General features: G+C 48.5%; 1 protein-coding gene across 1 annotated transcript; it reads right to left on the reverse strand.

The window, feature by feature from the left end:
- Nucleotides 1-429: 429 nt before the first annotated feature.
- Nucleotides 430-18824, reverse strand: CIDEA (cell death inducing DFFA like effector a). Its single transcript, XM_041753959.1, has 5 exons — nt 18672-18824; nt 9772-9916; nt 8811-8957; nt 2908-3089; nt 430-1031 (listed from the first exon to the last, which is right to left on the reverse strand). Exons 1-5 carry the CDS (start codon nt 18707-18709, stop codon nt 884-886), a joined length of 660 nt encoding a protein of 219 aa, XP_041609893.1. The 5' UTR covers nt 18710-18824; the 3' UTR covers nt 430-883.
- Nucleotides 18825-23054: the final 4230 nt, after the last annotated feature.

The following is a 23054-nucleotide window of genomic DNA, read 5'->3' on the forward strand; positions in this document are numbered from 1 at the left end:
AGGACTTCCGGCTCCCGGGGAGGGGGGCCTGCATCTCACCTTCATGGAGGAGGGCCAGCCGGAAGATGACGCCAACTCAGAGGAAAACAGAACCAAGAGCTAGACAGATTCCTGGCTACCTCACTGGACGCCTGTACCCAGCAGTGCCTGGAGCTACAGCCACCACTCCTGGGTCACAGCTGCCTGGGTCACTGTCCTGCCACTCGCAACCACGGATCCCAGCTGATAACTGGAGCCACATTAGCAACCAGCGCCATGCATCAGGCCTGAATTTCAAGCAGTTTTGGGGCAGGGGTATGTGTTTTGTTTTAAAGGCTATAAGTATTGGTTGAAGACTTCTAGAACCTCAGGTTCTTAAGCCTTTGGATCCCTTTGAGGTCATTCAGGACTCACATAAAAAAAAAAAAAAAACAACCAACAACCACACAGTAACATTTGACAGCTCATTAGTTTAACAGAGACTTAAAAGTGATTATATCCATCAGCAGAGCACCCCTGAGTTTTGCTTATATATAGAAGTTTTGTTTGTTTGGAACATGAAAGAGACACAAGGAAGCATTACCCGTGTGAAAAGTAGCTCTCATGGTCAGTTTACTGCAGGAGGTGAGGAGCTGTATGGCCTCATGCGAGTTTGTGTTGCTCAGGAGCCACCAAAGGCACCTGCTGTTCAGTCCTCCCCCCACAGAGGCCCCTTCAGGGCATCCTGCTGTGCAGCCCCCCCTTTCATGTGCATTGACTCCTTTTCTTTCCCTTGGGTGACCCTCCTGAGCACAAGTGACCCGCAGTGTACAAGTGTATGTGGTTCAGGACAGCAATATCTTCAAAATCATCATTTGAGAGGGAACATTTTGGTCAGGAGCCTGCGGGGTCCCCTGCAGCTTGCCTATCTGCATGTGAACCCCCGTCTGGAGCAGGACTTGGGAGGAGCCTGCTCTTCTGTGTCACCAAGCACTCGGAGCATGTACGAGCTGGTATAGATGAGCAACTGTCCAGTCACCTGGGCGGCGTGGGACAGCAGTCGCAGCAGGCTCCTGCAACAGAGAGGAGACAAAGGCAGTGTTGGGCTGGGAGTTCTGGGCACGAATTCCTCAGCAGCCCCCCCTTCCCCCCCCAACATGCCCTCCCAGCAGGCACTGCTCCCATTGGATGCTTTAAGGGCCTGCTCCCCAGCCTGCCAGGGCTGGCTGATGTGCAGATGCTGATCCAGGAGCCTGGGACCACCTTTCCTCAAGCCACTTCCAAACGTGGCCTGTTGTTCAGTAATTAGGACGCATGAAGTAGGCACACCATGCTCTTGAGAGCACATGGTGTGTCCTGTCCTTTGGCTGCTTGCTTACTTTGGCCACTTTGGGTGTGTGGGGCTTGTTATTAAAGTCAGGCAAGTCAGGCATGAAAGAAGCCAGGCTGAAGGAGTGACCCTGTGACTCAGTTTGTTTAGGGTGGTTGGGACATCCCAACTGTGGCCTGTTCCTGGCATCTAAGCCCTCAGGCTAGGCCTGGCATTCCTGTTATTTCAGATGAAAAAAGTGGCTTTAACTCAAATTCTTACTCTCTGGAGTCCACAGCAAAAGGATTTCATTCCAGTTTTAAAGGCCCCGGGGGTCAGCGGCACTGGTCAGGGTGGGGAGGGGTCCTGGCCCCGGGAGCCCACCACAGGACCTGGGTGTGATGCTTTCAGTGTGGCTGCTTGTGGTGCCATCAGATCTCAAAGGGTAAGAATTAGGGACAAGAGCGCCAAATCTGCCTCTCGAGAAAGACTTTGCTGAGGCAGGATTTTGGGGGAGATTTACTGTCTTCATTATACTTTTCTAAGTTGACATAATGTTCTTATCTCACTTTAGAAAATCAAGCAATGAAGCTATTTTCTCCCATCTCAGCAAGAAGAGGAAGCTCTCCCAGGAGTCCAGATTTCAAAACGGGGACAGGGACAGTTGTCTATGAGTTGGCAACTGGTGGGTCTGAGCAGGAAACAGAGGCCACTGGGAGCCGACTCTATCCCCAGGCCCGCAGCCCCCTCAGAAAAGGCCAGTCTCTTTTCCAGAGCATTTCCTGCCCCACACTAGGCTCAAGGATGCCCAGAGTGGGGCTCATTGGGCCATGGAGAGAAGGGACCAGCCCCCTCTGAGAAGCAAGGGGGTGGGGAGCCACCGGTAGGAGCTGTGCGGGGAGCAGCGTTTTGTCAGGGCCACAAGCAATGGTTTCAGACTAGCTTCAGAGGCCTCCTGTCACTGTGTCTCCCCCTCCATCCCTCCCTCCATGGCAATTAGGTACTTAAAGAGGCTCAGAGAGGTTAAGCGGCCCCATTAAAGGTCACATAGCTGGCTGCTCAGAGGCAAGGCTGGGAGGGCCTGCAGGTGGCCCCCTCGGTCCAGGGCTTGGGGGCGGGTCCAGCCTGGTCACAACTACAGAACGTTTCTGGGGAATGTACAGAACGTGTTCAGATTGATCGGGGTATGGATTAGGGTCTGTGTTCTACAGGCGCCCCCTGGGAGGCCATGCTGCCAGCCTGCCCCGCCCCCCCCCTTGGGTGACAGTATGTGGCAGGCCCAAATCGCAGGGACTCCAGCTGCCATTGCTTAGTATAAAGGCTTTCAAATGTACAGCCCTAAGTTTTTAAAAGAAATTCAGTTCTTCTCTATATTTATGCGTTAGTTGTTTCCATTTAGTATTTGATGGTCCCTGGAGAAAAAAAGCCGTATTTTGGCTCAGGACGTTGTTTTCTGACTTAAGTCTGTGGCATACACCTACTACAGAACAACACGAGTTAGTGAACGTCAGCAGCTGCTGCTCAGGTCAGGGCCTTGGCAGGGCAGGGCTGGGCCATGCAGAGCAGCAGGCGGGGCACGGGCCACCCGGGTAGGGCCACGTGCAGCTCCCAGACACCAGCTGAGCCCTGAAGTCCGTTACCTCAGCAGGGCTTTGACTCCAGTACAGCGGATGTCGTAGGACACCGAGTACATCTCATACATGGTGGCCTTCACGTTGAGGCAGCCAATGACATCCTTGGGGGTCAGCTTGTACAAGTCGAAGGTGACTCTTGCTATTCCTGCCTTCTTTGGTTGCTGGCGAGCTGGGATGTAGTTGGCACCCTAGAATCATAAGGGGAGGGAGAGACTTTAGGAGCATCTTCAGCTTGGACGTGCAAATTCTATCATTCTGGGTTTTTGCTAGTTTTGACTTTGCTGTCCTAAAACCTGTTAGTGACAGAGCTGCTAATTGCCTGAGGGATATTTTTAGCAGATCAATATGCTCCTATGCTGGCATGTCCAAACCCTTAAAGTATTCTTCCCTAAGCTACTTTCAGTTTAGTGACTTGAGATGAGTGCGGTTTGGCTCTGGGGCCTGGGCAGTAGGATCCGGGATTCACGGGATGGCTGTGCTACTGACACGCGGTATGGAGCACACGCAGCCCAGTCACTCAGAGCCACCGTGGTCACTTGATTGACATGGGCGATCTCATGAATGTAGCACAGTCTGCTTAATGAGGAACAGGCAGCAGTATTTCCATTTCACAAAAGGCTGCCAGGCAGACAGCTTCAGCATCAAGGGTGAAAACCTCCCAGGGCTTCCTGTGCTTTCTAGTCACTGCCCTGGAAAAAAGCAGACCTCCTGGGGACACAGGATAGTCATCATGTAGGTCCTCCTGAAATATCAGCTGAGCCTTCAGGTCAGAGGAGAAAGCCAGAGACCTCTGTCGAGCCTTAGGTTTATAAGGGGCACTAGAACATCTTCCCCACAGAAAGCTTTGTCGAAAGCAAGGGAATGAAGCTGTGCCAGGTACAAATGTCTCCCTAGGGCTTGCTCCTCACACAGATCTTGTAGATTCAGAATTCAAGTGTATACAACCAACAGTGTTATGGTCTCAGGAACCTCTGGGGTTGAGAGTAGTTGAGGCTAGAAATGTTAAATTCATCAATAACAATAATGACTATATGTGAAGTTAAACCATAAATTCCCCTAAAAGTACCCAGACCCTTCTTGCTGGAGCCACCCTGCTTACCTCCCACACATGTTGACATATGCAACAAGAGATTCTGGGGGTCGCCCATTGTTCAATGCACAAGAGGTCCTGCTGCCTCTTTATGGGGTATTAACTGTCCCCCGTTTAGGAAGCATTATTATTATTTTTTAAATAGGCTCAATACCCAGTGTGGAGCCCAACGGAGACTTGAACTCACTACCCTGAGATCAAGACCTGAGCTGAGATTAAGAGTGGGACACTTGGCACCTGGGTGGCTCAGTGGTTGAGAATCTGCCTTCCATGCAGGGCGTGACCCCAGGGTCCTGGGATCGAGTTCCCCTTTGGGCTCCCTGCAGGGAGCCTGCTTCTCCCTCTGCCTGTGTCTCTGCTTCTCGGTCTGTGTCTCTCATGAATAAATAAAATCTTAAAAAAAAAAAGATCCTGGAGTGAAAAGAGGAGTTTTTTTTTCTCAAGATTTTATTTATTTATTCATGAGAATACACAGGAGAGAGAGAGAGAGAGAGAGAGAGAGAGAGAGAGAGAGGCAGAGACACAGGCAGACCGAGAAGCAGGCTCCATGCAGGGAGCCCCACACAGGACTCAGTCCCAGGTCTCCAGGATCAGGCCCTGAGCTGAAGGCGGCGCTAAGCCACTGAGCCACCCGGGCTGCCAAAAAAGAAGAGTTTTACCTGTAATCAATCCAGCCACTGTTCTTTCTCACTGCCTCATGCTCCTTTCTGACCTGTAGAAGTTTGTACCTTATTCCCCCTAAATGTCTTCCTGAAGTTTTGGTCTTAAGTCAAAATCAAGCCCTCACAAAGCCAGCCCGCTGGTGACATGGGTTCCTCTGACTTGCTGGCTAAGAAGGAAGAAATGAAGGCCTAGCTGCCAGGTGGGAGGGGGCTCTAGGGTTCGCTCCCCCACCCAGGCGTTCCAGGCACTCAGACTGAAGACGGGCGACCCCTGGTGGCTATTTCTGGCCGGCCTTCCCGCTGACGTTAAACACAGCTGGCCTCACTGATTTAAAAAGATAGACACACCTGCAAGGTGGGTAGGATCTTATCATCAGCGTGGAGGTGCCCATTTCCACTGGAGGGAAGCTGGTTGAAAGGCCTAAGTCGAGAGAGGACACCCACCCCCACTCGCTCATCAGGCAGGCTGGTAGGGGCTGGGCGGCCCACCACCCCCTTGAACACACCACCCTGAAGGATTATTTACACCCATGGCCTCTAGGCGCCCTGCCCACCGGCTCAGTCTCCCCTTGCTAACCCAGTGTCTGTTATAAAAACCAAACACAAACTACCCTTCCCTTCTGAGCTGGTTTCCTGTTGCTCTTCTAGCTACCACAAATTTAGTGGCTTGAAGCAACAGAATCTAAGACCATAACAGGTTGGCAGTCCACCGTGAGCAAGCAGGGATGCTTTCTCCCGGAGGCTGCGAGGAAGGACAGGGGCCCTCTCGCCCTCTCCAACTTCTGCAGGCGCTCCCATTGCTTGGCTCCTCACCACTCCCCTCCTCTTACCCTGCTTCTGGCCTCACTCTGACTCTCCTGTCTCTCTGTAAGGACCCCTGATGACACAGGTCCCTGGATAATGCAGGACCATCTCCCCAGCTCGAGATCCTTAACTTAACCACCACCTGGTAGGTCCATTCGCCAAGTAAAGCAACACTTCCAAAACATCCAGGGATTTCAATGTGGGCATCTTTGCAAGGCTGTTATTCTTTCCACAAGATCTTTCTCAAAACAAAAGTAGTCCAGCTCTAGGTTGCCCCTTCCACCCTGGTTTGGGCAACCAAAAAGTCTTTAGACATTGCCAAATGCCTCTCAAGGGGTAAGATTGTCCCCAGCTGAGAACCTCTGGTTGATGGGTATCTATAGGTTCTATTGAAATCCACATAAACAAAAGCCATTTGGGGTCATCATTAATTTTTAGAGTATAAAAGGGTTCCGAGGTCAAAAGTTTGAAGATCACATGCTTAATGGATATGGCTTAATGTGATATTTTCACTCAACAGAGTTGATGAGATTTATTCATATAGATGCTGATAGCTGTACTCCATGCATCTTCACAGCTCAAGAGCATCCCATTCAATAAAGAGACACTGGTGTCTTTATGTGTATTTACAAAGAAACACATGGCTGGGTATCTGTGTGTTGGGTGTATGCCTAGGAGAGGACTTGCCAGGTCATGGGTGGTGTTACAGTTCTATGGGATAGAGGTACAGTTTTAAACAGCTGCTGGTGGGAGTGTAAAAGAGTTCACTGTTCCATATCTTAAAAAGAAATGGAAAGAAGTGGAAAAGCCTAATAATCTTTTATATCATTAGATTTGGTATTATCTTCTTGTGGTCTTATGTTTTCCTAATCACCAATGAGGTTGAACAGTTTTTCCTGTGTTTTATTGTCCATTCCACAGATACCTGTCCATTTTTTTTGGTCCATTTTTCAATCAGATTGTCCATTGTTTCCATAATTGATTTCTGCAAGACTCCTAAATTTAACAAACACTAATCCTTTGTTGGACTATGTTGAAAACACCTTCTACCCACTTGTGGCTTATTGTTTTACATACTTTTTGTTATCTTTTGACAAACAAAATTCTTAATAGAGTGGAATTTATCAGTAAAAATGGTTTATGCATTTTCCTGTTAAAAAAACAACAACACCCTAAGGATGTCCAACATATATCAGACCTTCTCAGTCAGGTCTCCAACTTCCTTCATGGTTTCTACCTCTACCATCTTGTGCTACACGTCATGGAAACTTCTTGAGACATATCTTAAGTGCTGTCTATCTCCATTTACTTTGTTATATTTTTCATTTCCAGAAATTTTATTTGATTCTTTCAAGTCTACTTTGTCCTTTCTGATTACCTCCTGTTCCTTTTTTACTTTTGATTACCTTTTAGATTTCTTTGGACATTTTAAATACACTTATTTTATACTTTGTATCTGATGATTCCAACATCTGAAGTCTTTGGAGGTCTGACTTCATTATTTCTGCTTCATCTCACATACAGTGCCTTAAGTCCTTACATCCTATGATTTGATTGTGAACTCACATTTGTTGGAACTTTAGGAATGGAAACTCTTTGGCACCTAGATCAAGGCTCATTCTGAGCCTATTTGCTCCTACTGGTTACATGGGGATACAATCAACACCAGGTCAATGGGGGGGTCACAGAGGGACCAGTTGAGTAAAGAGAACTCAATGAATAAACTCTTTCCATTGATGCTCCCCTCTCCAGGGCTCTGGAAACTAAACTCTCAGCTTGGATGTTTTTGGAATCAAAAGTTCTGAAAACGTCATGAGAGCTTGTGGCCACAGATTCTTCGGAGACACCTTTAGGATTCTCTGCTTTGTGTGGGCATCTCTAATCTGGCCCCTTACCTTGTATCAGCCCAAGACTTTGTCTCCTGTCCTGCCAGCACCTGTCAAGACTGTGGCACTTAGTCACTGAGGTGAGTGGATGGCCACAGGTGAGATGCTCACAGGTAATCTACTTCTCCAGATTCTGGCTCCCATAAAGTTTTGGCCTCTGAGGACTTTCCTTTCTTGAAGGTCACTTAGGCATATAAAATCAGTTTTAATGTGTTGCTTTACGCTTTTAGGTGTTTTATGGTGGGATCCAAGATATATATACTCCATAGTTTTCCTGGATATAGAAACCTTTATTCAATCTCTGTACCTTTGAGATCACTCTTCAGTCATACACATACCCCTACTTAATATCACTGGCTATGTTAGCTTGCTGGCCTCCTCAGGACAGAGACAGTGAAGGGTCACCAGGTCATATCTGCGTGCTTTAACAGGATCTGTAGCTAGTTACTGGCCTAAATCTGTTCCTCAGAATTATTTTCTCCAAAGCTAGTATAGCCATTCTAGAAAAAAGTATGGAAGTTCCTCAAAAAGTTGAAAATAGAACTACCCTACTTACCCTAAAGACACAAATGTAATGATCCGAAGGGACACCTGCACCTCAATGTTTATAGCATCAGTGCCCACGATAGCCAAACTGTGGAAAGAGCCCAGATGCCCATCAACAGATGAATGGATAAAGAAGATGTATCTTAGTGGATATATACCATGGAATCCTTCTCAGCCATGAAAAAAAAAAAAAAAAAGAAAGAAAAAAAAAAAGAAAAAGAAAAAGAAAAAAAATAAAGAATTCTTGCCATTTGCAAAGACATGGATAGAACTAGATGGTATTATGCTAAGCGAACGAAGTCAGTCAGGGAAAAACAATTATGTGATCTCATTCATATGTAGAATTTAAGAAACAAAACAGAGGATCACAGGGGAAAGGGAGGGGAAAGTAAAACAAGACAAATCAGTGAAGGAGACAAACCATTAATCATAGGAAACAAACTGAGGGTCACTGGAGAGGAGGTGGGGGGAGGGATGGGGTAACTGGGGGATAGGCATCAAGGAAGGCACGTGATGTGAAGAGCACTGGGTGTTATACAACAGATGAACCACTGACCTCTACCTCTGAAACTAATAATACACTATATGTGAATTAATTGAATTTAAGTTCTAAGAAAAGAACTATTTGCTGTAAATCATATAGCCCAGGCTCACTAAGATGCTTAATTACCTAGAAATACTTTTTTTTTTTTTTTTTTTTTTACCTAGAAATACTTTTAAGCAACTTTTTTTTTTTTTTTTTTTTTCATATTCCATTTGGTTCTTTTTATTTAAGCAACCTGTTGAGGGTAGCAGATTCGGTTATCAGGTGAATACAAAGTACGTATCTAGAAAGAGGGCAAGTCAACACCAAAGTGGGGAACGCTCTTTTGTGGGTAAAAAGTCTACCCTGTAGCTGCTTCGATATGTGTTTTTGCTTACCGGTGTCCACTTCTGCCCTTCCTCCAAGATCATGAAATGTGTGTTGTCTCCTAAGGTCTGAAAGAAATCTTCCGTATCCACCACAGTGCCATCTTCCTCCAACACCAGAGTGACCAGTCCGCTGGTGATAACTAAGGCCTCCAGGGTCTAGGTGGGCAACACATTGGAGACATAGAACAAAGCAGGACACTCTGCTCTGACCACTCAAAGCTACTGATTAAGTTATGGCTTCAGAAGTACTGTCTGAAGCTGCTAAAATTTTAACAGTAGAGATCTACTTAACAGGTGTCTATGACTCAGCCTTTGCTTAGAAAAAGAGAAGTTAAGATTTTTAATGGATTTATTTTCTTCAGTGGCTTCAGTGGCATGAGATAAATGAAGACATCAGGTAATATTTACAGTTTCTAAAATTACTTATTTGACAAATAAAATGAATAACGCAGCAATATGATACTTAAAGAGCCTTAGTCTCATGCCACATATTTGAACATCTCTCTTGCTTTTGGGATCTGCATGTTGGATGCTCATTTCTTATTTCCATGGGTGTCTTGGTCTGGGTTATGCATTCATAACCCAACTCCAGACTCTGGAGAGTCTGTGATTCTTCCTTATTTGGTGATCTAGGACACTGTTTCAGATTCAAGACTATTCTTCCCTGAGCTTTATAACTGAAAACAGATTTCCAAAGCCTGCTGCTTCCCTGTATCCTCCCTTGTTAAAGAAGAAAGGCTACATTGTCAGCTGATGACAGTTTTCAAGGCCTTTGCTTCTGCAGCTAAATCTTTCATGGTTCAAGGAGAGATGCGATAAAGTTCCCTTTCATTCTCTTCTCCCCTCTGACTCTCTGAGGCCACAAGAGTGACATTTGTCTCTGCACTGGCCTAGTACCCAAGCCCCAAGCCCTGTGTGTGGTTCGGGGCCCTCCCACGGGCAGTAGGGGCGGTGCTGTGGCTCCTGGCACCTTGCTGAGAAGCTCCTTCAGACTGTCAGCCATCACCCCTCGACGGCTGCTTCTGTCATGGTTGGAGACCCGGAAGGGGCGAGCCGAGTGTTTGAGGGGAGTTAGTAGGACTCTCTTGGTCTGTGATCCCATAAATGTCAGGGGCCTGGAAATGGAGGAGAAAAGTAAAAAAATATCTTGGACGTTATCTTCAAAAAGAGACTTTGTTTTTTTTGTTTTTTTTTTGTTTTTTTTTTTTTTAAAAGAGACTTTGAAGAGAGATTGGAAGTACACAAAATTAAGACAATTTTAATATTTGCATCTGAAAGAAAAAATCCATAGTTGGGGATTACTGAAAATTTTATATACATATATATATATATATGTATATATACATATATCTCCTGGTACCCAAAAGACAAACAAGTACTATATATAAATAAAAAGCACAAGCATTATCACACCTATTTTACCAGAACATTCAAAGTCCTCATAGTAACTGCGTGAGAAATAAGTGGTAAGGTATCACACTCAAATAAGAAATAAGAATTCTATTCTGCAAACGTGGCTTTTACAGCTGAGATCTTAAAAGAAAAAAAGAAAAAAGAAAGAAAAAGATTTCCAGAGGCCAGAAAGTGGCCAAGCAGAGTTAGAGAATTAGATGCACACACACAAAAGTTACATACTGTACAGCAATACTAAGCCAAGAATTGAAAAACCAGATATTGGTCACTAGAGAAATAAACTAATTTTTAGAAATTAACTTAGAATAAATGAGAAACAACAGAACACTATAATAATTGTGGTTGGAACAACAAGAAGGAAAAAGAACTCTGGGCCATATGTCACGTGACACTGGAGTACGTTCCACATTTAACAAAGAATTCATTCAAAAATTTACATATTAAAAAAACTAACATGGAGGAGTTAAATAACAAAACTAAATCAAGACAGTTTTCCTGAGGAAAAGAATTTCTAATCCTTGATTATCAAATTTTAGTTACTTCGCAAATACTACACACACACACACACACACACACACACACACATATATTGTTTATGTAACATTTTATATATATGGGATAAATGAGAAGCTTACAGCTTTAGTAGTTATTTAACACTTTTGTTTTTAAAGATCTTTTTTTTTTAAAGATTTATTTATTTATTCATTCAGAGAGAGCGAGAGAGAGAGGCAGAGACACAGGCAGAGGGAGAAGCAGGCTCGATCCCGGGTCTCCAGGATCACACCCCAGGCTGCAGGCGGCGCTAAACCGCTGCGCCACCAGGGCTGCCCTGTTTTTAAAGATCTTAATTTTAAGTAACCTCCATGCCCATTGAGGGACTCGAACCTAAAATCCCAAGATCAAGAGTTGTAGGCTCCATTGACTGAGCCAGCCAGCAGCCCCAACAAACATTTATTTTGTTTCGTCAATATTAATTCACTTCATCCTTAGGAAACTCTGTAACATAGTCCTGTTTTTCTCAATTTACAGATGAGGGAAATCAGGCCAGAGAGCTGCCCCACAGATGGTAAGAGCCAGAGCTGGGATTATGACCCAAGTACCTCTTTCTTCTTGGCTTCATAAAGGTTATCTAGATGCCACACACTAAAGAGTAACACAAGTTTACATATTGGGGAACATATGAGGCTTTTGATAGCAATTAAAGAAATGCAAAGCCACCTTTGACATACTACCATATATTTTTAAACAAACATACAAGAAGTTACTTAAAAATAACTCCATGAGTGGCAACAGATGCACCTTGTCAGTAGCACTAGGCAGGGCTTCAGTCTCTTTGGAGACCAGTCTAAGAACATATAGTTTGCATCTAGGACTGGGGGCTGTTTTACATTTAGGAATTAACCCACATAGAAATTATTTAAAATAACATAAACATAAGTTAGCAGCATTTCAGGGGGCTCTTGCTTCGTGTCAGGTGCTGTGATAAAGGACATGTGACCTCATTTAATCCCCCAGCCCCTGCGGGAATAGCACCTCTAGCTGCACTCTCCCTACACCTGAATGGTGCCTAACAATTTCAGGTGCTCAAACAACTGTTGACAATTTGGACAAATAATTGTACAGTGACATTCAGGAGAATGAAACAAAGGGCTTTATTTTTAGGACAACCTTGTCGAAGATACAGAATGAGGACATCACTGATGCTTATAGTAGCTTGTCTAGATTTGCCCTATGAAGGCTAAAATTCTAGAGACTTCTGTACTTTTTAAAAATAATTTTTAAAAAGATTTTATTTATTTATTTATGAGAGACAGAAAGAGAGAGAGAGGCAGAGAGACAGGCAGAGAAAGAAGCAGGCTCCATGTAGAGTCTCCAGGATCACGCCCTGGACTGAAGGTGGCGCTAAACAGCTGAGCTACCTGGGCTGCTGGACTTCTGTACTTTTTGGGAATGCCTATCACCTTGGATTTAGTACTTTATTTTATAGATATCTGTACACATACACAACACATACATACGCATATATTGTCATTTATTTGTCTATGTTTTATTTTCCCAAGCAGATTGGAATTTCCTTGTGGACAAGGCTTCTTTGTTCTATCTCCCATAATGCCTAGACTAGCACTAGGCATATATGTTTTAAATAGTATGTGGTCTAACTTGAAGCTCTACAAATGGACATAGTGAAAATTTAATGATTTGCCAAGTAGTTTTCTATATGAAAAACTGATAGTATAGGAATAAACCAGCTCTCAAAAACTGTCAACTTAGGGCAGCCTGGTGGTTCAGTGGTTTAGCGCCGCCTTCAGCCCAGGGCCTGATTCTGGAGACCCAGGATCAAGTCCCACATCAGGCTCCCTGCAGGGAGCCTGCTTCTCTCTCTGCCTGTGTCTCTGCCTCTGTGTGTGTATGTGTGTGTGTCTCTCATAAATAAATAAAAAATCTTTAAAAAAATTTTCAGATTAAGTTCATGCTCATAGCATGAGAGGCCAGTTTCAGGAAGGTTTCTATAAGAATGAGCGTCCCTATGCCCCAGCTACAAACTGGCAGACCCAGGTTGTTAGCATGGATCTGGTCTAAAGTGTGTTCAGCCAGCTTCACATTAGTGCCTCCCACCTGCTCACGTCTGAACACTCACCTTGGCCAGCTTGTGCTAGCTCCTAACATATTATTAACTCATGATCATTGGAACTTTACAGGGAAAGCATCACTCCATTTCTCGAATGGGAAAACTGAGGCTCAAAATGGTTTCTCAAGGTCCATTGGTTAGGAAGGAAAAGACAGCCCCTTCCCCTTCTGCCAGCAGAGTGCACGCATTATGTGTTCCTGGTGAGGCAACAGCAAGGGGGCTGCACCAGGTCACTGGCCTCGGATGCAGATGCCCCATTGGACTGCGCCGAGACCCACCGAGGGAATCCAAGCCTTGAACCGACACAGTATGGGGCTGGCAGACAGCCTCTGAACTTTTGCCTTGATTGCAAGAAGTTACACCAGGTTCCTCGGTTACACAAACCAATGAAGGAGATGCCCACGTTCTGCTGAGCTGACGCTGCAGAAAACCCACCCACTGTTCCACCTCTGGGGATCTGGTGGACGGGGGAGGGAGGACTTTCCATACTCTGCTTTACATGTAGGAGCAGGCTTTGTTGGCAACCTGTTTGTGGCACCTGAAACCTCCTCCCTGGCGAAGTCCCTCTGAGGAGGAGAGAAAGATACTAGCTCCACCTGATGCCAGACAACTGTGCACATTAGCACATTACTTACCAACTTGACAAAGCAGACTTGCTAGATGAGGAAAAGTGAGGCTCAGGAGGTTAAGAAACGAATAAGGTCAGAGTTAACAAGTGCTAGAATAGGGGTCTGAATCCAGCTCCCATTTTTGTACCACCACGTATGCCCTACAAGGTGAAAACCCGCTGATGGCATGAGGCCACCCTGGACCCTCACCAGCAAGGGCCCCTCTTCTTCCCTCAAAGCAGGAACTCATTGCCATTGTCCATGAGTCCTTCTAGAATCTGTACTCACTGGGGCCAGGATCTCTCTGTGCATTTTCTGACTTCCCCATAGCACCTGGCCTGCTGTTGGCATGCTATTTATTCACCAAGTAAAAGACTGGCTAGGACAAGATCAGAGAAATGGGAGAACAAAGTTCACGTCCTGGAACCTCAGGTCCAGGTGCTAGAGGCCAAAGGCACACCTTGTAGGCACGAACAGCTTTGACCTAGTTAGTTGTGGTCTTACACCTCCTCATTGGATGCAAACAATCACGTCTTAGTAAGCACCATTGCTCCAGTCACCCAGTATAGTTGATTATACAAAATCCTTATGGTCCTTTAACTTCGGACAAGATAAGTGCTGGCAGCCACTTCTGGTCCTACCTCTCCACGCTGCCCTCAAGATAGCCATCCTCAAGAAAAATGGATATACAGTCCATTGTTCTCCGTACCCGTTCCGTTTCCTAACCGGGAACTGGATCATTGTTGGAGAACAGGCTTATGGAGCACAACTAAAAAAATCCTTGAAGACATGAAAATTAAATCCTGCCACTCCTCTTAAGGAACAAGATGAGTGATTTGATGATTTTATTTTATATAAAATTGAGGCTCTTTTATGGATAACATAAAAAGGGGTTAAATGAAATTTTATATACACTAAGCCAACTTAACAATTACTATAGGAGTATTTACTAAAGGAACAGCAGGATTAACTAGCTAGCTAATGAGCAAAACAGTATCGATCCAATTCATTCCTGATCCTCTTAATAGGATGATTTATGTCACTGGCCATCAGTATGATGCCTAATACCTGTTGCCAGTCTCCCCTCAATATTTTAATATGTCAGAGTTGAGAGAGGAGCTCTGAAAAGCTTTGGATTAGATCCATCACACGTGAGTCACCCTCTAATCCCTGGGAAAGTGCAGACAAGCATATGAAGCAGGAAGGAAACAGCTCACTAAAAGGAAAAGAAAAACCAGGAAACAGGGTGTTCGAGGAAGCAGATTGTTTCGGGGAAATCAAGACAAAAAGAGAAGTCAGGCTTCATAGAACATTCTTAAAAACTGGGAAGGGACATATCTCCCAGAAGTGAGGAAAACAGAGAAATCTTTGTATTTTTCCCAGAGTGAACTGAGGAGTCTCAACTAATAAACATGTGGCAAATAAAGCCATAGATGGCTTTTTGCTCCAGGAAAATGAAGCTAGCTGCCACAGGGCATTAAAAAACAACAAAACAACAACAACAACAAACAAACAAGTTTTTATGCCATCTGAGGGACTGATATTTATCCCAAAAGTGGAATAAGGAGGAATTGGGTAGGCCTGGGAACAAAGTCTTCCCCAGAGAAACATCTTGGGGTCAGCAGTGATGAGGTGGCTCTGTAAGGACATCTAAGCGCCTGCCCAGGGAAGATCCAGAATGAAATGAATGTTTCAGTGTCTGAGTGGCCCCACATTTTCTTGTTAGGTGGAAAGGAGGAACCACACAAGAGTAAGCAAGTGCAGAAGCAGGTAGGACAAGTCAACTGAGCACTACCTCCAAAGCCTGGTGATGACAAGGACATTAGGGAGGGAAGTGATAATGTCAAACCCAGCAGTGCAGAGAAATAGAATTGAAAAGCAGTCATCAGGCCTGGCTGGATCTGGGTGAGCAGTAGGCACGGTGTGAGGGTCTAACTCAATGGCAGCAGCTGGAGGAGTGTCGGCCTTAGTGATGTTTCCTGCTCCCCAGCAGCATCAGAGCCTCGTTATGGGCTTATGGGCTACTCACATGGGGCACCACTATCCCACAGGGACTGCTGCCAGCTCCAATCTAGGCCTTGGCCACCCTATCGAAATGCTTGATGTAGTAAGAGGATTCAGTGTAGGACCATGAAGTCTTTGGACACTTTGAAATAGACCATGGTATATCATTAAAATAGGCCCTGGAAGGAGGAAGCCTCAATAACCTGGGAGATTCACTTGTAGAAAATGCACTCCGTTGCTTATGTCACTAATAAGAAGGTGGTAGGTGGTAAAATGTGTTCTGAGATGCCAGCTGTACAGGACATAGAGTTCCTTGGTCAGGGAAAGGGAAGATGTACGAAATAGCAACAAAAGCTATGTTTGATGAGCGATGTTTGCACACAGCGTAATGTCTATCAGCCCTGTAACAACTTCAAGGTCGGTGGGCATGCTCTCACCGACAGACACAGGCTGAGCAGCTTTGTCTGTGGCCACACGCACTGGCGAGGACATCCTTGACTCCAGAGCTCGGCTGAGAGACATCAGGCTGCTCTCACCATGAGCAGGGATCACAGGCCATTAACAAACCAAGGACCAGTTTAAGACTTCAGAATTGCTGACTTTAAAAAAAGATGTGAGTGTGAATTGACTTATTTCTTTGGCAAAATACAGTTATCTACTGATGAAAGACAGCATTGCGGTCATCTGGGTTAAATTAAGGAACACTGAGGAGACAGAAAACACGGCCGTCACCTGTCACCTCGCTGTGGCTCACAGGGGTCGTTAGCCTGGACGTGGTTCTGAAGAAGGACAGGGGAGAGACGGGCTGTCCTTCAATGAGTAGTATGGACTGCTTTTCTTCCAGTTCAGTGGGGAAGCAGGTAGATTCCTTTCTTCTTCTTTTTTTTTTTTTTTTCAAAGAACCGCACAGTGTCCCCAACCAATGATCACTCACTTTTAGTTTGCCAAGCTCAGAGGGAATGTGGCTTCAAGTAGACATTTCCTTAGGTTTTGATTTGCCACCATTTTACAAGCAAGTCACTTCCACACACACTTGACCTGGTGGAAACCTCACATGCATGCATTTTGGATTTTGGTATCCTGGGGGCGGGGCCAGGTGGAAGGGCAGGGTCAGCCTTAATTCTGCAAGCTCTGCTCCCTCCTCGGTGCTCCAGGCAGTCTCAGGGAGGATCGAGAGCCTCCTTACCAGTCCTTAAAGCTCAGCCCACCACCTCCCCAGGGCTCACAAAAAGTTGCAGAATGGGGGTGTTTGCATGTTTGAGAATTGCACTCCAGACTGTTAACAGTTGTTGTCCCCCGGAGTGGGATTATAAGGGGAGGAGGAGAGGAACCAAAAAGGCAAGAAACCCAAGGCTTTCCCTTCATGCTCACATGTGTCAGTGATCACCTTCCCTGGTTCCTATCACTTGACTTCTGTTTTTTTTTTTTTTTTTTTATTGGAGTTCAATTTGCCAACATATAGTATATCACCCAGTGCTCCTCCCGTCAAGTGCCCCTCACTCAGTGCCCATCACCCAGTCACCCCAACACCCTGTTTTTGTTTGTTTTTAAAGAGAAAGCCAGTACTGTTCAGTCAGACTACCTTCACGTATTGGAAGCTATTTTTCTAAATACTGAGTACTGCACACAGCAAGGGCAGCTGCCTATAGATCACAGTAGTTTTGTAAAGTGACTCTCCCCTGCCACCCTTCCCTTCACCTCCCTTGCCTCTCTGCCTTGTGGTACAAATGGGATTAGTCACCTCTGAAAACTTGCATTTTAAAGAACTCAAGGGTTCCTCTATCCTTCTTGAAGTATTCTGAAGATCTTCAAAGAAGCACTGGCCCTTCCATAAATCTATACTTAAAAGTTACTTCCAAGAGATATTTTATCAACAAAGACAGGCCTGGGTATGTCAGGATATGAAGATGAGTGGAAGCTGGGTTGGGGTGGCAGGAAGTGCTGCGGTGACTTCAGCCCCCAGGGGGTGGCAAAGCCCAGGAAGGAGGATGACTCCACAGGCCTTTGCGGGCCCAGGAATGCGGTGAGGACGGGGAGCGTTTCCCTCCAAAACACCCCCTAGGAAGCCTCGGTGGGCTCATCAAGCAGGGGTCGGGCGCGTTCAGAGCCCAAGGGGTGCTTCTGGCTCAGTCCGCCCTCCCCGTGGAGCCCAGAGGCCTCCCTCATCTTTAGGGGTAAGCCCGGACTATCCCAAAGCCGCGGAGTGTGCCCCCGGCGCCCCCGCTCCCTGGAAGCCCTGGCCCGCGCGCCCCGTGGAGGCGCTGCCCGCCTTGCCCAGGACGCGGCCCTCATCTGCACCTACTGCCGCAGGAGCAGCAGCGGGAAATTCAGCCACTCCCGCTCTCACCACTGTCACCTGTTCCGTGGATGCCCGTGCGCCTCCGGAGCGCCACACCTGGCACTGCAGCCAGCGGGGGGAGGGAAGGGGCCCGCGGCGGGCTGCGGCTGGGCCGGCCGCGCTGCCGCAAGGCGTGGGCACCAGAGGTAACCCGGGCTGCGTGGGGTGCGACGGGGCCTCAGGGAGCCCCCGGTCGCGGGGCGCAAGGGGTGCCGGCGGACCCCGGATGGAGGGAGACGAGGGGGCTCACGGAGGTGCCAGGCACAGGGACGCGGGGCGCAGGACGCTCGGGGATGCAGGGTGCAGGGGCGCGGGGCGCAGGGGGCACGAGGGGCGCGGAGGCTGCGGCGCGGGGCGGGGCGCGGGGCGGGGGGCGTGGGGCGCGGGGCGCAGGGGGCACGAGGGGCGCGGAGGCTGCGGCGCTGAGCGGGGCGCGGGGCGGGAGGCGTGGGGCGCAGGGGGCACGAGGGGCGCGGAGGCTGCGGCGCGGGGCGCGGGGCGCGGGGCGTGGGGCGTGGGGCGCAGGGGGCACGAGGGGCGCGGAGGCTGCGGCGCGGGGCGCGGGGCGCGGGGCGTGGGGCGTGGGGCGCAGGGGGCACGAGGGGCGCGGAGGCTGCGGCGCGGGGCGCGGGGCGTGGGGCGTGGGGCGCAGGGGGCACGAGGGGCGCGGAGGCTGCGGCGCGGGGCGCGGGGCGTGGGGCGTGGGGCGCAGGGGGCACGAGGGGCGCGGAGGCTGCGGCGCGGGGCGCGGGGCGTGAGGCGTGGGGAGTGGGGCGCAGGGGGCACGAGGGGCGCGGAGGCTGCGGCGGGGCGCGGGGCGGGGGGCGTGGGTCCTGGGGCGCAGGGGTGGCCGCGAGCCGGGCCAGCGCCGCACTCACCTGAAGAGGGCTCCGGCGTAGTCCCGGGCGGTCTCCATCGCTGGGTCCCCCTCGCGGGCTCGGCCCCGGCTCGCCCGCGCGCTCTTAAAGCCCCGCCGCCAGCCCCGCCCCGCCGGCCCGCCCAGCGCCCAGCGCCCAGCGCCCAGCGCCGAACTTGGGAGCGCCGGGTCCGCGGCAGCCCGGGGCCCCTGGGGGAAGCGGCCGTCGCAGACCAGACCGCTGCAGAGGATGGTGCCCGCGACTCTCGGCCCCCAGCAGCTCCGCGGGTCCCCCGCCCCCCATGGTCTCTGGTAGCCCAGGTTTGCCTCGCGCTTCCCCGAGACGGGGTGACTGGAGACATCACCAGCCTGCGCAGTGATGACAGTGAAAAGGTAGATGTGTTGCTTTCAAAGCCAGGCCATGGGGGGAGAGGCCCGGGCGGGGGAGATGAGGTGCAGGATGAGGTGTGTCCCCCGCCCTGGTCGAGCTGCGTTGGCGCCAGGACTGCAGCCCCCTCTCGGGGCGGGGGGGGGGGGGGCTCCACCATCCCCATTGGGCCCCAAGCTCTGCAAGCCAGTTGGCAAGAAGGTTGCTGCTGCCACCTGGACACATAGCCCTACAGGTGCTTCGGGAGCCTCGGCTGCCTTCCTGTTAGGTTGCTTCATGGCTGTATCATGGGCATTTGGGGGCAGTGAGAAGTGACTTAGGACAGAGGGGTAAGGGAACCGTTGGACTTTGTTAGTTTTTTGGCTATAGGTAAGAGACTTTCTCAGAGTAAGAAAGGCAGGAGAAAAACCAAGCCAGGGCAGAGGCAGATTTTGTTCATGGCCTACTTGCACGAGTCACTGTATCAGAAGGTGCACCTCTGGCTTGTTTTCCACCTCAGAAGGGGGCAGGGGGCTTGCCAGGGGTTCCATGGAGCTCTTACCTACACAAGCAAAGTGGAAGTCCCTTGAGTAGGTTAGGTAGTGAATCAGTTCCTTACTTCCAGCCCTTTAAAAAGCAGAAACTTTCTAGGATATAGAGTTGCTAGTGCAGACTATCCTGCACATAGTCAGGTGACTGGTTCCGTAAATTCTTAGTAACTGCCCACTGTCCTATTGTGAGTGGTGTTTCCAAAGAGCTGTAGCCTGACCTGTGCCTTCCTTCTCCTGACTCATCTTGGTTTTAGCACATTGACCTGGTCACCCAAAACATGTCTCCTTCTATCTTCATTCCTCAGTTTAGCTCACAGAAACAACACACATTTCTTCTCCTTTAGGGTCCCTGGGGTCAACAAACCTCATTTGACTTGCTTGAAGGGGTGTTCAAGCTGAAAGCAATTTCCTTCCAGAGTCCTGGACTCCACAGGGCCTGCTGGGAACTCCCCAGCCCCAGAGCACAGCTGTTTTCTGCTCCACACCACAGGGGGCTGGTCGTACCTTCAGAGATCAACAGGGCTCCTCCCACTGATACCTTGCTGTGGACTGAGAGTTTGTGTCCCAACCCCAAATTCATATATTGAAGTCCTAATGCCCAATGTGATGGTATTTTAAAAGGTGGGACTTTAGGAAGCTGCTTCAGCCATGAGGATGAGGCCTTCATGAATGAGATTAGTGCCTTTTGAAAGAGGCTCCAGAGAGATTCCCCCTTCTGCCATGGGAGGACACAGCAAGAAGGTGCCGGCTATGAACCAGGAGGAGAGCTCTCACCCTGATCTCAAGCCCCCAGCCTCCAGGATTGGAAGCAATAAACTTCTGTTGTTTCTGAGCTATCCCTCCTGTGGTATGTTGTGATAGCAGCCCACACAGACTGAAATATTCCCAGTCTGATAGATGAGAAAGGGGTCCAGGCAAGTCAATTCAATTCACCTTTCAGGAAACTTTTTATTGTGAAAAATTTCAAATGTAAAGACACATAGCAGAACATTACATGAATACCCTTAACGCCTGGGGCCTGGGCTGTGAGCATTTTGATATATCTGCTTGTTATTTATCTGTATTTTTATCAAACCCCTTCACATAAAATTCTTCAGCTTGCATCTCTGAAGCAACACTGACTTTCTCACGCTTACCACAGTGACGTTAACACTCCTAACAAAATAAAAATGATCTCTTACTAGCACCTGATACTCAGTCCATAGTCAAGCTTTCCAAACACTCCCACCTTACATGTATTAGATCTGCTCTGGAACAGTAAAGGAGATCTGACACCGCAGTGGCCAATCAGGGCAACAGGTGCAATTAACTTACCTATTTCTAGGGTCTAGACAGGCATCGGGATCCCAAGGCACCGATGAATGAATGAAGTGCTATATTAGGAGTAACATGCAAATGCCAATTGCAAAGGGAACCAAGTGATGACTTCTGCCCGAAGGGTGTCCACGAAGGCGCCTTGGAGTTGAGGCTTGGAGCGTGAGAGAGCAAGTGGAGCACAGGGACACTACCCTGCATTGCTTGGCATATCTGGCATCCTGGGTGGGTATGTGGGGGCTTCCAGAGGAGAATGCCCAATGACCACTCAGAGCGGCCAGCTGGAGTGAATTTGCACAGCTCTGCTCTCAGAGGGGAACCAGCAGAGGTGGCAGGGTGACCTATTCAGATGTAGATTTGAGAAGGCCACTCTGGGGTGGCTCAGAAGCCAGACAGGGCCAGATGGCCTGCAGGTGATCCACCTGACAGATGTCAAGGGCACTGATGGTGGTGGAGGGAGGCGGAGCAGGCAGGGAACATTTTGCAGGACCCGGCAATGGATAGAGAGAAAAGCAGCTTGGAGAGACTCTGATAATTTTAGCTTGGATAGCTGGAGAGGCAGCGAGGCCCTCACTGAGAGGAGAAACAGGTGGAGAAGCAAGGTTGTAGCTGAGATTGACATTATGCTGAAACCCCCTGGCCCATGGGCTCTCCTGGGCAGAGAGGGGCACCGGGACCCTGGGCCCATGGCCCACACTCCGATGGCCCTCCAGGAGAGGTCCCGGCTGGGAGCCAAGGCTGGCCAGCTACCTGTCTGCTCCCAAGACGGAACCTGTGCCATACAAACGAGTGGGGGGGTCATCCCAAGAGGGTGTGTGGAGAAGGAAGGGAGCGCAGAGGCATGTTTTGCTTCTAAGTGTGTGGCAGCCAAGCCCAGGAGACAGTGGAGACGAAAGCGGGTGAGAAACTGCACGTGCCAGCTGTGGGGGAAGGTGCCTTTCTAGCACATTTCCAACCTCTGGCTGTCACGCAGATAAGCTCCTTTCTCATGCAACATAATTTAATACATCTTTATTTAGCAACTACTATGTTCCAGGGCAACTGAGAGATTGGAAATCCGATGTTTTGTGCAGACTTCAACCACAGTTTGTTGACAGAGTCCCTATAGCAGCTGTGAGCACTTGACCTCCCTGGCTCCCTGCAGCTCCATCTGGGAGTCCACGCAGCCTGGTCTCTCTCTTTCTCCCACGTGGGGCTTCACCTCTTCCTTTCAGAGTCCTGACTGAGCGTCTTCTCTGGAACCTGGGCTCCTAGCCTTACCTCATTCCAGTGTGACCATGGGCAGGTCACCTAATGTCTCTCAGGCCACAGATCTTCATCCGTAACAAGGTGCAGGGCTCCTTCTCTCAGGTGGGTGGGGAATCACGTCCTGTAAGGGGAGGGCCATGTAGATACAGTGCCTGGCACAGTGCTTCATCATGTGGGTGACCAAGGCCATCGCCTTGCAGGTGACGGACAGCTGGACCTCAGCTCCCAGCCAAGGGTCAGTACCTGATATAGAAGCTGCTTCTCATTTATTGGGACTACAATATGGAGAACGCAGATGCCTAAAGCTCTCAGAGACACTTGAGTAAGCATCTAACCCATTTTTTTTCAGATTTTATTTATTTATTCATGAGAGACACAGAGAGAGGCAGAGACACAGGCAGAGGGAGAGGCAGGCTCCAAGCAGGGAGCCCGATGTGGGACTTAATCCCAGGACTCCAGGATCACACCCTGAGCCAAAGGCAGATGCTCAACCACTAAGCCACCAGGGCATCCCCAATTTTATGTTTTTTTATAACAAAGTGGATAAAACAATGAACACTGAGTCTGGCCTTGCAACCTCCAGATTCTGTGATAGTGGGTAAGTTTTCTTTGCATTTCTTTTATTATGAGCTTCACTTTATTTCTAGTAATCCCTGGCCATTTGTATTCCTTACCAACTCTCAGTGGGTTGCAATGAGGGTTAAATGAGATAAGCTTTTGAAATACATTGTCAGCTGTCAAGCACCAGGAAGTGTTAGGTCTTATTATGGCACTGATAAGGAAGTTGAGCTCTGGAAATGGGCTAACTCGAATTCTGCTGACCATATAACCAGGGCATCTTCTGCAGATGCTGGTAAGGTAAAGAATTTCTTTCAATTTGCTCCATTATTTCCTGTAGCCAAAGTGCCCAGTATTCTCCTATTTC

This window comes from Vulpes lagopus, chromosome 1 (assembly GCF_018345385.1).
Source record: "Vulpes lagopus strain Blue_001 chromosome 1, ASM1834538v1, whole genome shotgun sequence".
Taxonomy (NCBI): domain Eukaryota; kingdom Metazoa; phylum Chordata; class Mammalia; order Carnivora; family Canidae; genus Vulpes; species Vulpes lagopus.

Excerpts from the sequence above, each read along its gene's own strand:
- CIDEA (XM_041753959.1), bottom strand. The coding sequence starts at position 18,709 with ATGGAGACCGCCCGGGACTACGCCGGAGCCCTCTTCAG. Across the intron at positions 3,090-8,810 it reads AAGGGCAGAAGTGGACACCG|GGTGCCAACTACATCCCAGC; the intron begins GTAAGCAAAAAC and ends TTATGATTCTAG. Across the intron at positions 1,032-2,907 it reads GGAGTCAAAGCCCTGCTGAG|GAGCCTGCTGCGACTGCTGT; the intron begins GTAACGGACTTC and ends TCTCTGTTGCAG.